Source organism: Numida meleagris, chromosome 2 (genome assembly GCF_002078875.1).
Source record: "Numida meleagris isolate 19003 breed g44 Domestic line chromosome 2, NumMel1.0, whole genome shotgun sequence".
NCBI lineage: Eukaryota > Metazoa > Chordata > Aves > Galliformes > Numididae > Numida > Numida meleagris.
In genome coordinates, this window is record NC_034410.1 from 54,495,097 (window position 1) to 54,508,792 (window position 13,696).

Below are 13,696 nucleotides of genomic sequence, written 5' to 3' on the forward strand. Positions count from 1 at the left end.
AAAAAAACCAGAAAATTAAATCAGCAACAAAAAAGACCACGGGACTAAACTAAAACTATTAACCAAGAGTATCTTTCCAAAACAGCATAAAATGAAGAATGGCTTCTGCTAGGATGTGAGAACAGTGACATCTCGTGGAGCTTTTATAGAAGTGAGTGTATAGAGGGATAGAGCAAACTGCTCTGCAGTGTTGTGCAATTAAAAGAATCACTACCTCAATAATTTAATACATATACTATTAATACTATTTATTAAAAATTAGGCTTTATTGCTTTTTTAATGAGGAATGAAAATAAATTAAAAAAAGCAGGTAAAGAACTACTTAGAAAAACTTTCGAAACAAAATTAATGGAGTGTAGTCCAAATATCTCTGCAGCAATCCCTTTTGCTCTCCCAGGAAGTAGATTTATTACTTAGATATTACTTATCCAATATTATAACAGTACAAGGGACAAATTATAAGGTATTAAGCAAGGAATTATGTTGTAAAGGCATAGAGTCAGACATGAAAATGACAAATATTAAGTGTTTTAAAAAAACCAACACCAATATTTAATAAATAAAGCACGGGTAATTATACTAATCCTCTCCATTCATTATGACACTATGCCAAATTTGTTATATGTACTTCTTGAGAATGAAAAATTATATCACAATAGGAAACTAAAATAATACATCCTACTTTCCAGCACAGCACGGAACATTTGGACCCTTCAGATTTTATCAGAGTAAGTAGTAAGTTTCTGGAACAAATCTTCAGCTGCTGTAAAATGTCGTAACTCAGCAAAGATATACAACTGATAGTTTATAACATGCAAAAAATTTTGATTTTTTTTTAAAACAAGATTGCACTCAAACTGAGTTATAAAAACGTAACATTTACAACTTGGAAGATGACATTTTCCTACCACAATGTTTGTGTGTTCATCTTGTTTCATTTTTACCTGAGTAACCCAAGTAAACAGATTACAAGGCAATTTAAATATATTAGCTAATACAAGGTTTACTGGACTTTTCATATATAGAAATGTACTTTGACACTATTTGCAGCTTTACAAATACAAAATGAATAAAGATTTTAAAACATATTTATGGAGCAGCAATGTTGTTTTTATCTGTATAGATCAACAGGTACAGTGGAATGATATACAGAATTTATCATTTAGTTTTCTAAACAACAGTTTTTGTGCAATCTGGTTTTTAATGTGCATTTAAAGAACTGCTGTCAATATCACAGATCTGTAATATTTACTGGTGCCAGAAATAAAGAGTACAGAGAAGGACAACAGCTCCTAAAATAACACTGTGCTACGCAGACATCTGTACATAATTGAAATAGTGCATATTTATCAATGTTTGATGAGGAATAATATTTAGCTGCTAATACAGACAATGGCATTTACAGGTATTACGTTTGGTATAGCAAGTATGGAGAAATGAGTTTGTCCACATATAAATATTAAAGGAAAATTAGGAAATTTTGTAATCACTGAATCTTTCAATTCAACTTGCAGAAGATTAGTATAGTAGGAAAAAATCCTTTACAGTAGCAATGAAATAATTCGGAAGCATTGTCAAAACAGAATTCATTCAGTTGTTTTATTTTATAATCAGTACTTAAAAAAAAAAGGTTATTTCTGATAGTCTTGTCAGTGTACTTCTGTGTTGTGTACCTGTCAGATGTTTCCTCTTCTATTTGTGCTCTATTCACTTGATCGCTTTTGATTTTTATTTCTTAGTTTCTGTAGTCCAACATAAATTCATAGACACTAAAGCATGGCGAATGTATGATTTGAAGACTGGTGTGAGTGAAAAAAACATAGGAATATATTTACTCTTACGAGGTAAGCTTGGAGTAACTTGGAGGAGAAAATTTGCGCTTCAAGTACTTAAGAATGTAAAGTGGAAGACAGCTTACAACAGTGATTGCTGACACTTTCCACAGGAAGGTCACAGTTGTGATAAAGGCAACATCTGCAGAAATAAAGAGGAAAAATTAATAATGATAACACGGAAGCTGGAACTTTCATAGCGCAAAGTCAATCAAACTCTCTTAAAGGCTTGCTTATGCAAATTAGAACAAATTAAGAACAGGCAAATTAAGAAAAAAACCAACACAGAGACGAAGTTAAGCTCAACATTTCATTTTTGCCAATTATTTTCTTTAAATGAAAGCTTCAGAGTTCCTTTATGCTCCTTACACGGTTCTGTAGCACAAGGTGATTTTAGGGGAACCAGGATCTTGGTTTAGTACCAAAAGTTTCTCATGTTAAAGGTTAAGCCAGTTTACCCTTGTTTTTCTACTCCTACAAACTACTCATACCTACTATAATATAATTTCCCAACCAGAAATTCTGCTAATTTTCTTGGATGCTTTATTCCATATTCAGATTATTTTTCTCTGAAACAGGCACAACAACTAGGCCAAATGAGTCTTAAAACTTTAGAAATTAATTCATAGCCCAAAAATGTAAAGAGAAAGCAATGTGATTGCACTGCCACAAGTCACAGTCAAAAGCTACTTTCTGTGACAAACATAACAAGAATGGTGACATCCTACACTTGCTACTGAAATCTTTGATCATTATTTCAGGTTGTATGGTCAGGTTGTACTTAAGAATCACAGAAAACACCCTGAGTACCTCCCTCCACAGCCCCCCCCACCCCGCAAGTTGTCTTCCAGAAAAGTTAAACTTCACCTACCTAAGAAAGCTCCAAAAGACACTCTGCCTATACCTGTCACACAAGGGTGAGAACGAAAATGAAAGGATAGTTTTACAGAAAATACAGAAGTTATGTGAAAAAATATCAGACAAAAAGACTAGCTACAAAAAAAAAAAAGGAAATGAAAAAGATGTTAGTAGCATTAACTGGAATATTACTGCTTTTCACATGACAATCAGAAGGCTTTAAACAGCAATTAAAAAAAATTGAAAATAGATTCATTTGGTTATGTTTTGAGGCTGTAAGTAATTAGGCAGTTTTCTTACATTTTTCCTGAGTTGTTTCCAAAGCATAATTAAATGTATAAGCCACTTGATTAGAGCTGTTTTAAATGTGAATGAAAATTAATTTCAAAAAGATGCAGCAAAAGAAATGCTTTAATGCTCCAACTCTGCTCATTTAGAACACTTTCTATATTAGATTTCAGTGTATAATTTTGATATGTTGTTTTAGCCTAAGCCTGCTTAGACAGACTAAAAGCCCATATCATTGAGACACGCCCAATGAAGTCACTGAATGCAGTTAATTCAGAAACCTAAAAACTGAGTTACTTCCAGGACTCGGATCTCTGGAGCAGAATCAAGCCTTGTAGTTTTCCAAATTTTGAGCACGTTGTCATACTTGTCACCTTGTCACAGTAAAATGATGACACAGTAAAATACATCTCTACAAGAGCTCACGAAATTGCAACCTTTTCAGTATCTTCAAAATGTTCTTCAGTGAAGAAGAAAAATACAAAAGCTAAGACCACAGGGTACAAGAAGCTATTCTAACATTTACTTAGTTGGTTACACTTGGCCAGCAAACACAGGGAGAGTAAAGTACTCCCCTTTACAGAAGGGTTTACCATAAACAAAGTCCCTATTTTTTTAAGCACATTTATGAACACCACCTAGAAGAGTTTCTCACTGAGGAATACCTACAAAGAATGGAAAGGCTTTCTGCTATCAACATGGATGATTTAAAAAGGAAAAGCAGCAAATTTTGGTTTATAAGTTCCTGGAAGATTGGACGAAAGAGCTAGTACTTGGTATGTTCTTGCCAACTGGCTGGGCAGACTCTGGAATCAACCCAACAATCTCTATTAAAGAGTCTGTGTATTAGCGTCAGAGAAATGAAAAAGGTTCTCTGGAAAACCTGAAATAGTGTGTAATATTAAAATCTGACTCTTAACAGACCACTTGAGACACGTGGCAAAGCATTTAGCGATTAAAAAAGAATAATGTGATTACACCACCCTAGTGTTGAACACTTGGGACATCAGGGAGTGAAAGCAGAACTTTGCAATTACTAGAAACTACTGCATAGCACACTTAATTCTGCTACAAGAAGTAACAAGAACAGAACTTCTTACTCATCTTCTCTTACAAAACAGAGCTTGATGCTACCCCTATACTGGGGTATAATAACAATTATTTTATTTATTTCTACAATTTACATCTGTAAAATCACACTAAGACCAAGATAATTTTTTTTTAATGAAAGACAATATGATATAAAAAGAAATATGTATTATTGTGATTCTCAGATCCTTGGACTGTTAAGATCTACAGTTCTCTCCTTTTATCTTGTGAATTATGAATAATGAGAACTGTAAGACACAGCGTGGCATACTGTACTTTAAAACAAAGTAAGTTATACATAATCTTATCATAATTATGAAATAGACTGATTTTTATGTAAAATATCAATAACTTTCTGCCTCTATTTTAGCCTGTATTTATAAACTTTCCAGTTTGGCTACGCTTCAGCTCTTGGCCTAGGGGTAATGCGATATAAAAATCACCAGGTTGGTGAAAGATTCTGATTTTATCAAGACATATCCATTTCAATAGTAGAAATCTCAAAGCCAATTTAAGATGAGCAGCTTGGATTGTCACTGGAAGATGAGTACAAGGAGGGGAAAGGCATGTGTGGTTTGACTAAAGTTTATCACCCAGATAAATCATATTACCAAGAAAAATAATAATCAAAGCTCAGGTCAACAAGGCAGGAGAATATTTTAAAACAACATGAATTAAATCCAATTTTAACCAGTATTTCTTATGGAGAAAGCTCTATTTCATAAAGCACAACATCACTCCTAACAAAAACGAGAAAAAAACACTTCAAAAATTTTGTTATAAAGCGCAGTTCCTTGCTAAAATACTATTACTTACCAAAGTATTCATTTAGAAATGCAAGAGAGGCCACATAGCAGCCAAGACTGAGAAATTCAGCCACCACCATTAACCAGTGCCATGTTCGTATGGTCAGTGCAACCATCAAGAGCTCAGTCAAGATAAGGGCAGTGAAAGAAATGGCAACAACATGTACAAATTCAGATTCAAAAAGCAGCAGGGCTCCATACATCAGAATACCACCTAGGAAAGGCAAACAAATTTAATAAAACACTCCACAATGAAATTTTAGTACAGCTGCACACTGAACATTTTATTGCTTATTAGGAAAGTTTGCTCAGTGCTTTTTTTGTTGTTGTTTCATTTTTTGTTTAAATATAAGGTAACATTAATCGTTGTAAAAAACAGACGTGATTTTTTTTATTCACGTACTTTTTGCACATGAAATAAAACCACCAAAAGAAAGCAGTGAAGAAATAAAACTGCTCAAAAATTAAATACCTTTTTGAGCAATATATCTGATGAACTACAAATTAAACTGATTTTGTCTAAATGACAAAATAATAAATGAGAGATTACTGAAAGCGTAATTACTTTTAACTGATTACATAATTCAGATTTTTTCAACAGTACTTCTGTCATTCCATGAAAGAAAACTAGTGTGAAATTTTTACACTGAAATTTTTCTGGATTAGTACTTAATTAAAATCACGTCCTTTTTTAGACGACGTGCATCAATAAAAATAACAATCCATGCCAACCCATAGGCCTGGCACACTACAGGAATCTCGATTTAGAAGATAAACAGAAAGCAATATATACAACTGCTGATGAAATGTTAAGCTTTGGGAATTTAACCTGCTCCTGAAAAACTATACTGTTAATAGCAGACAAAAAATTCTCAGTTCAGTAAATTCACGACTCTCTCCTACCTTGGTAAATACTGATTAAAACCCAGATGAGAAAGGTCTTAAATGACAAAGATCTTCCCTAAGGGAAAGAAGTGAGAGGACAGTTAAACGCTACTTAAAAAAAAACCTACTAAATTCACATATTTTAATAGTTAAGCACTCCAGAGACATTTTACAAGTATAATAAGCAGTCTTTGAAGAGATACAAGCTAAAAAGCTTCTGCTTGTTTTTATGATTGTTCATTGCAAATGTCCATAGAAATTGCATGCAGTCAAAATCTGGGGGAAGGACAGTTAAGATCTTAAATAACAAATACACACTTTGGCTTGTTATGCCATGGTTAGTTTTGAGGAGAATAATAACAGTCATATTATACACTTTTTAGTGTTTTTATGTCTTATTTCAAAAGTATTGTTCAAGAAAAATAACATTCTGCACCTACTGACCTAAACCTCAAGAAAACCATAGTTACAAGTCACTTCTCCATGTTGGATAAACTATTTTCAGTCACAGCATAAGCATGACCACTACTACAAGTTTTATGCAAGCACCAATGACCAAATATATTTTTAATCTTCTTGTGATAGTAAAAGTTAGTTTGAATCATATGCATAAATCAAACAATAAAAGCTGCACATGTTCATGACTCTTGCATTCTATGAGTATTGATGAAATACATTAAGACTGCAGAGTTAAAGACGACAAGCAGTTAGCCATTTTACCACAGAAGAATAGATCATTCTAGGATACACAAGAATCAGCACTTTACAGAGAAATTTAAGTGCTTCACTGCTGTAGAATCTGATTAATTCATTTGATATTGTTTCAATACAGGCTAAAATATTTTCTTGGATACACAGAATTCATAGGAAGGTGCTAAAGGCATTTCCATACCTCTGTATACAGTCTACTGGTGACAAACATACAGAAAAATTTCAAGCAAAAATAAGTACTCTTTTTTGTTGTCGTTTTGTCTGGTTTTCTTTTCCTTTGAGTGTCTACTCATTTTCCTTTCAGTACTGGGCACTGTTTCCACTGTAGACCATAGCTCCCAATTACTGAGATTTATAAAGTAAGAATAAGCTTGAGTTTTGATTCAACTTTATGAAACTAGGAATATGTATGTCACTTCTGAGACTATAGCAAATGCTACTCAAAAGGCAACAAATAATTTTCAGATGAAAGTAGTCAGCCCTCACAGAATCACAGAACGGTTTGAGTTGGAAGGGGGTTGCACCCCCCCCCCCGCCAAGGGCAGGGACAGCTCCCACTAGGTCAGGTTGCCCAAAGCCCCAACCAACCTGGACTTGAACACCTCCAGGGATGGGGCATTCACACCTTCTCTGGGCAACCCGTTCCCATGCCTCATCACCACTGTAATGAAGAATTTCTTCCTAATAACTAATTTAAACCCACCCTCTTTTAGTTTAAAGACATTACCCCTTGTCCTATCATTACAATCCGCAGTAAGGACTCTCTCCTTGTCCTCCTTGTAAGTCCTCTTTAAGCACTGAAAGGTCTCTATAAATTCTCCCCATGCGCTTCTCTTCTTTAGACTGAACAACGCCAACTCTCTCAGCCTTTCACTGTAGGAGAGGTACTCCAGCCCTCTGATCATACCCATGGCCTTCTCAGTATCCAATCCAACAGGGCCATGTCCATCTTATGCTGGAGGCTCCAGAGCTGAATGCAGATCTTCAAGTGGGGTCTCATGAGAGCAGTATAGATGGGGACAATCACCTCCCTCAACCTGCTAGTTACACTCCTTTTATGCAGCCCATGATATGGTTGGCTTTCTGGACTGCAAGAACACACTGCTGATTCATATTTAGTTTTTAATCCACCACTCTCAATCTGCTGCTCTCAATCTACCCATCACCCAGCCTGTATTCATGTCTGAGTTTGCTCTGACATGGGTGCAGGACTTTGCACTCAGTCTTGTTGAACTGTATGAAGTTCGTATAGGCCCACCTCTCAACCCTGTCCAGGTCCATCTGGATCATATCCCTTCCCTTCAGCTTGTTGACCACACCACTCAGCTTGGTGTCATCCACAAATTTACTGAGTGTGCACTCAATCCCACTGCTCACGTCGCCAACGAAGATGTTAAACAATACTGGTCCTAATGCAGACCCTGAGGGAAACCACTCGCCATTAGTCTTCATCTCAACTTCAGGCAGTTGGCTGCAACTTTTTGAGAGCAGCCATCCAGCCAATTTCTTATTTACTGAGTGGTCCCTCTATCTATCAAATCCATCTCTCCAACTTAGAGACAAGGATGATGCAGCTTTAGGATCTGTGAGATATACCTTCTGGAGATAGAATCTGCTATCTCAAAGAAACTTAAAAGATACTGAAGAAGAGATAATCAACATCTCCAAATAGAAGAGAAAAAATTGTCATAGACTAACATAGCTAATAGCTAATTTAATACAATTCAAATGACAAAGGATCTGCAAAAGTGTCAACTCTAAGATTAAGCTACTTTGGAAATCTTAGACACGTCTTTGAAGAATACACTGTCCTTAGAAGAAGATTCTTCTTGCTTCTGCCTGGCATCATAACTCTTCTGGCAAACAGTTCAAGATGGAGCTGGAGTACTTTTCAGAAGAAAACTTAAGAAAACAGTCTTCTGATTTAATTCACATTTGTGGGTAAAGAAACAATACCTTTCTATTATTTGCAGATGTATGTAAGGAAACAGAAAGTATAGAATCACAGAATTATTAAGTTTGGAAAAGCTCTCTAAGATCATCTAGCCCAACTGTCCACTTAACACCAATATTGCCCACTAAACCATGCTCCTCAGTACCACATCTACACCTTTCTTAAGTAAACTCCAGGGACAGTGACTCAACCACCTCCTGGCAGCCCATTCCAGTGCCGGACCATTCTTTTGGAGGATAAGTTTTCCCTAATATCCCGTCTGAATCCTCCCCTGGTGCAACTTGAGGCCATTCCCTCTTGTCATATTGCTAGTTACCCACAAGAAGAGGCTGACCCCCATCTCGCCACAATCTCTTTTCAGGTAGTTGTTGAAGGAAATAAGGTCTCCTCTGAGGTTCCTCTTCTCTGGACTAAAGAATCTCAGTTCCTTCAGCTGTTCCTCATAAGACTTATGCTCCAATTTCCTCACCAGCTTGGTTGCCCTTTTCTGAACATGCTCCATGGCCTCTTTGTCTTTCTTGCAGTAAGTAGTAAATACAGATGATTCAGCTAAGACATTTCAATCATCAACATCTGTTATTTAAAGAAAGTCAGCTTTTGGAGAGATCAGTAATAATTTTCGGAAGCTAGGAAAAAATTAATCCATAAATTAAATCTCTTAGTTAAAACGGAAGAAGGAACTGTGAAAAAGTAACCACGAATAGCTCCCTATCAGAGCTGCTAGGATCAGGCTAAAAGCAACTTTTATATCAATACACCTTTATGATTGAATTATTTCAGTCCAAAGTCTGGTGACTAAGAAATCTATTAACAAAACCTCGTGGAACATTTGGGACCGTGGATTACTTCTGTAGCACAGAAGCCTGCATTACATTAATTACACATTTACCTTGCATGGAATACCTTACAAAAATGATTCTAAGAATTCAGAGTTTTTCACACCAGCAATTTCAATAGTTCTTCATATTTCAGCACTGAGAACATTCATACCTTTGTGAGATCCTTATAAAGTTCTGGATATAGCAGTGCCATTTCTGGCTTGACATCCTGATCCAACACTAGAGAGAATACTGGAAACATAGTATATATGGTTGCATACCTATGGAAAGGAAAGCACAAACGAACTTTTTTGTATCATGATTTTAAACTAATATATTGAGTTCAACTACTCTTTTAACATGAGCGAAGTTAAACTGGTTATCACTGAGCCGGCTTACCAATGCAGCTTCACAAATGTAACCTGGTCTTTGGATTCTGAGAGCAGCCATTTGGCAGAAGTAAAGAGACTTTATATGAAAAAAAAAGTCGTCTTTTTCCCCTGCATATATGTCACCCCAAATTTATTGCCTGTTACACTGTGCTTCTGCTTTTGATAACCAGTTCAAAGATCTGGCATTTGAATTCAACAGAAGATGGCATGAAAACTAAAGAAAAAACAAGTGCTGTGTTTCTGACATCACAGTAAAATAGGTGGATGAACCAAAGTCTTACCAGCTAAGAAAGTGGCTTTGGATTTTACGCACACATTAGTCATGAACTTTCAAAAGGATTTAGCATAACTATTTACAATCATTTTGGAGAGGTTTACAGTTTGCCTGTGCAGTGTTTGGTGAAATCAGACCTTGATTTGGCTATGATTTGAGTTACTACTGTTTAAATAAAGTAAAAAAAGAAGCATAAAAAGGAGCTCTTAGGACATAAGGGGCAGAGAAAACGGACAAACATGAATACATGTATATATCTCTCAGCTGAATAATTCTGGGGGGTACATCTCTAAAGCAGCCTTTGCAACATGATCAGCGTGCTCCTAATTCTACATACATGATTTAGAAAGAAAACCTATGTACCAGACTTACTTAATGAACTTACAGAGGAAATTTCATAGTCACTAGCTTCAGCTCCATTTTTAACAAATGAATCTGTAACTGTCACTGAGGCTTGTATAGCAATTTGTATAACAGCTGAAACTGGTTTTTCAGATTTCCTCCATTGTTTTTACTTTGAACGTCAGAAATACTATATGATATCTTCTAAAGCTATGCAGATTTCTGTCTTCAGAGAACTTCCCCACCTCATATAGCGTATATAATTCAACGTCCAAACTAGTTTGAATTTTCTTTCATAGGCTCATTCCAAGTCTTGTTAGCATATCAATGATAAATGTATGAAAAATGGGGCAGACATCAAACTACAGGATGCTATTCAACAAGTTAGTTGGCTGTAATTATTAATAGATATTGTAATTGTCGGTATGAACTTACCCTACCATCAGGAAACCTTGGTACAAGGGAACAGATGCAAAATAGAAGACTGATGAAAATACAGCCTACAAAAAAAGAGAATAATTACATATTTAATAAAATTCTCTATATATGAAACATTACAATAAGGAAAAAAGAATACTACATAAGATTTTTTGACATTTCAAAGAGATGTAGTGATTTTAACTTCTGAAAAAAGTTTTAAATACCTGCATAGTTGAAATAATAAGGCCTCGGTGCATAACAAATTGACCAAGTGCTGCTGATCTTTTGTAACTGTTTCGACCATGTACCATCAGCAGCCTACCTATGTGTTTAAACTGCGTGATAGAAAAGTCAGCTGCTAGGGAGGCTTGCTTTCCCTCCTAGAACAAAACAAAAATATTCCAAGTATAAAACCCTGCATAGAACATACGCTTCAAATGTCAAAATTCTAAATCATAATTCATTTTACAAATCACAAATTTTGCTACTATTGCTTCAGAAATCAATTCTGCAACATGACACGAAATACAGTTTTTTGGTGCGTGTTTTTAAAAAAATACAGTGCCTGTAACAAGTGTGTTTAATGGCCTAACTTGCATCTTTCAGGTAAATGCACAGATTCACAAAAATAACTGTAGTGTGTTCTGCTTTTCTTGCTTTTTATATTTAAAAAGAAAAGACAGAGAACACGGAAGCAGAGAAATTATTGGCTCAAAGAATGAGCATTTTCTATCGCCTTACAGCATACTTTAATTGAAAATGTTCAATTTACTACCAACTAAGAATCACGTTATACTTGATGATGAAACTAGTAACATTACCTTGCCTTCAATTCCAATTCCACAGTCAGCTGCTTGGATCATGCTGACATCGTTTCCTCCATCACCTGAAAAATGTCACTGCAATATTCAGCTCTTCAGAGGTCTCACTCTCCCAACCTTACAAAATTTTAGAAACTTCTTATTATAGCTTTACATTCTTACAGTTAACCTATGGATTATGATTAATGACTTCAGCAAACAAGACTTTTCCCTGAGGAGTAAAAATGAAAAACACAGCTTTCTCATGGAACACAGAAAGAAAATGCCTTCTACAGCTATGTAAATCCCTGGCAGTTGATAAAGACATCTTTTCAGTTCTGTTTGAATTCTTTCTCAAAGGTGCCATCTACTGTGTAAATTTATTACAGATTTTAGCTACTGCAAAGGAAGACAGTGTCGTTACCTATTGCACATGTGCGTTTTCCGGTGTGATGCTGTAACAGTTTCACAATATGGGCTTTTTGGGTGGGAGAACATCGGCAGCATACTACAGCAGGACACTGGCAAGCCAACTCTACAAATTCATGCTCATAATATTTCAGGCAAACCTAAGGGAAAAAATACACTGACACTTATTTTAAAGATTAAATAATACAACATATGCTCTAACACAAACACACAGTATAAAGACCTCTTGCTTGCATGATAACTTTCTGGGAGAGATATCTGAAAGATCCGCTTTCTTCCAAATGCGACCTATTACTTTAAACTGACAACCATTTCATTTAGACAGATAACATGCTTTTGAGTTAAACAAAGAAACAGTACCATGGCATGCTGTATACAAATCTCATTCTGTTACTGTACAGGAGACCAGAGAAACAACAACATTTGATCACATCTCACTCTATATCACTACTCAGTGAAAAACAGTAGTAACTCTTACAACATGGTCAAATACTGCAAAAAGTTTAAGAGCTTGAAGCCACCAATATACTTTAGGAACACATTAATTTTACATTCGTGAAGTATAAATACAATCTGACAGAAACCAAACTCTTACCTCAAGTGAGTCCCCAGATATCACCAAGGCACAATCATGCTTCCTCCTAAAGGCATTTAGTTCTAAGTGAGCCTCTCCTCGAGTAGTAACCTTTAATAAAAATCACTTACTCAAAAGATTTTTTTTTTTAGAGCAAACAAAATTTAAATAACAATCTCCTCCCCCAACACAACTCCCTAAACAAACCAAGTGTTGAGAAGTCATACCTAAAAGGCTTTGGTTTTCAACAAATGTTATCCTAATGCAGTGTCTGAGTGGCTGCAAGTTTCTAATCTTTATGGACTAAACAAGTAATCCTCAAACTAGGAAAATGTGTGTCCTCACAGAAGTAGATCAGGTCTAAAATATCAATACAATTAAAATATTTTAACTTCAAGTTGACCTGAATCTTTCCATCTTGGTTAAACCAGACAAAGAAACAAAAGTTCCCAAATCAGAAAAAAAAGAGAGACTTTTTTTTAGCCATTAAAATATATTCTTAGAATAATGTAACATGTTCCCATTAGTAGTTCTTTCAGTTTGCATAAGTAGACAGAGTTCAAGAGCCACAGAAGAATGCTCATCAGCACTTCTAGATGGTCAAGTTTGAAATAATTACATTATAGATTATTTTTTTTAATTTACATGACTATTGTTCCAGAGAGGCCCAGCTGTGAAATGAACAAAAAATACTCAGACCAAATGGTTCAAAGGTTACTAAATGGATTTTGGAAGGTTTTGAGCTAGAACACAAAGCATAAAAATTTAAACTATAAAAAGATTTTGAAGAGAGTTTTTTTTCCTTTCTTTCTTTTATTAAACTATCAACTTCTTTTACAGCTATCACAAAGGACAAAGTTAGAAGACAGAATAAAACCAACACAGATTATGCCTCTAATTTGGTTCTGTCATCACTTCACCTAAAGATTTAAAGTATGCAAGTCTTAATCCCATTATTACACAGAATGAGTAGAGTCAAAAGACTTTTCATCCCATCCTGGATGGGCTCAACCACACAAAATTTGGGTTACATTAAAATGCATGTAATTGGAAACAACCCATACATATAGACCAATCCAGATTTTTTTTCCTCCTTTCCTACAATGAAATGCTATTCTGCAAACTGTTAGGAATCAAGCGTTGCACTGGTCCCTATAATCTTTTTGCATTACAGAGATGTCAGCACTTGGCACACACTGATGAGTTCTACCTTTCACCTAACAA

General features: G+C 35.3%; 1 protein-coding gene across 2 annotated transcripts in view; it reads right to left on the reverse strand.

The window, feature by feature from the left end:
- The window catches only part of ATP9B (ATPase phospholipid transporting 9B (putative)), a 167,117-nt gene continuing 153,663 nt past the window's right edge, over nt 243-13,696 (reverse strand). The window contains exons 21-30 of one of the 2 annotated variants that reach the window (XM_021385724.1): nt 12,494-12,583; nt 11,894-12,038; nt 11,491-11,555; nt 10,894-11,049; nt 10,685-10,749; nt 9,414-9,522; nt 5,777-5,834; nt 4,884-5,087; nt 2,704-2,736; nt 243-1,974 (exon numbers count right to left, since the gene is read on the reverse strand). In XM_021385724.1, the coding sequence (XP_021241399.1) occupies nt 1,838-1,974; nt 2,704-2,736; nt 4,884-5,087; nt 5,777-5,834; nt 9,414-9,522; nt 10,685-10,749; nt 10,894-11,049; nt 11,491-11,555; nt 11,894-12,038; nt 12,494-12,583 (1,062 nt within the window). In that variant the 3' untranslated portion in view covers nt 243-1,837. The remainder of the gene's footprint in view (nt 1,975-2,703; nt 2,737-4,883; nt 5,088-5,776; nt 5,835-9,413; nt 9,523-10,684; nt 10,750-10,893; nt 11,050-11,490; nt 11,556-11,893; nt 12,039-12,493; nt 12,584-13,696) is intronic. The other variant, XM_021385725.1, reaches the window with a different exon arrangement.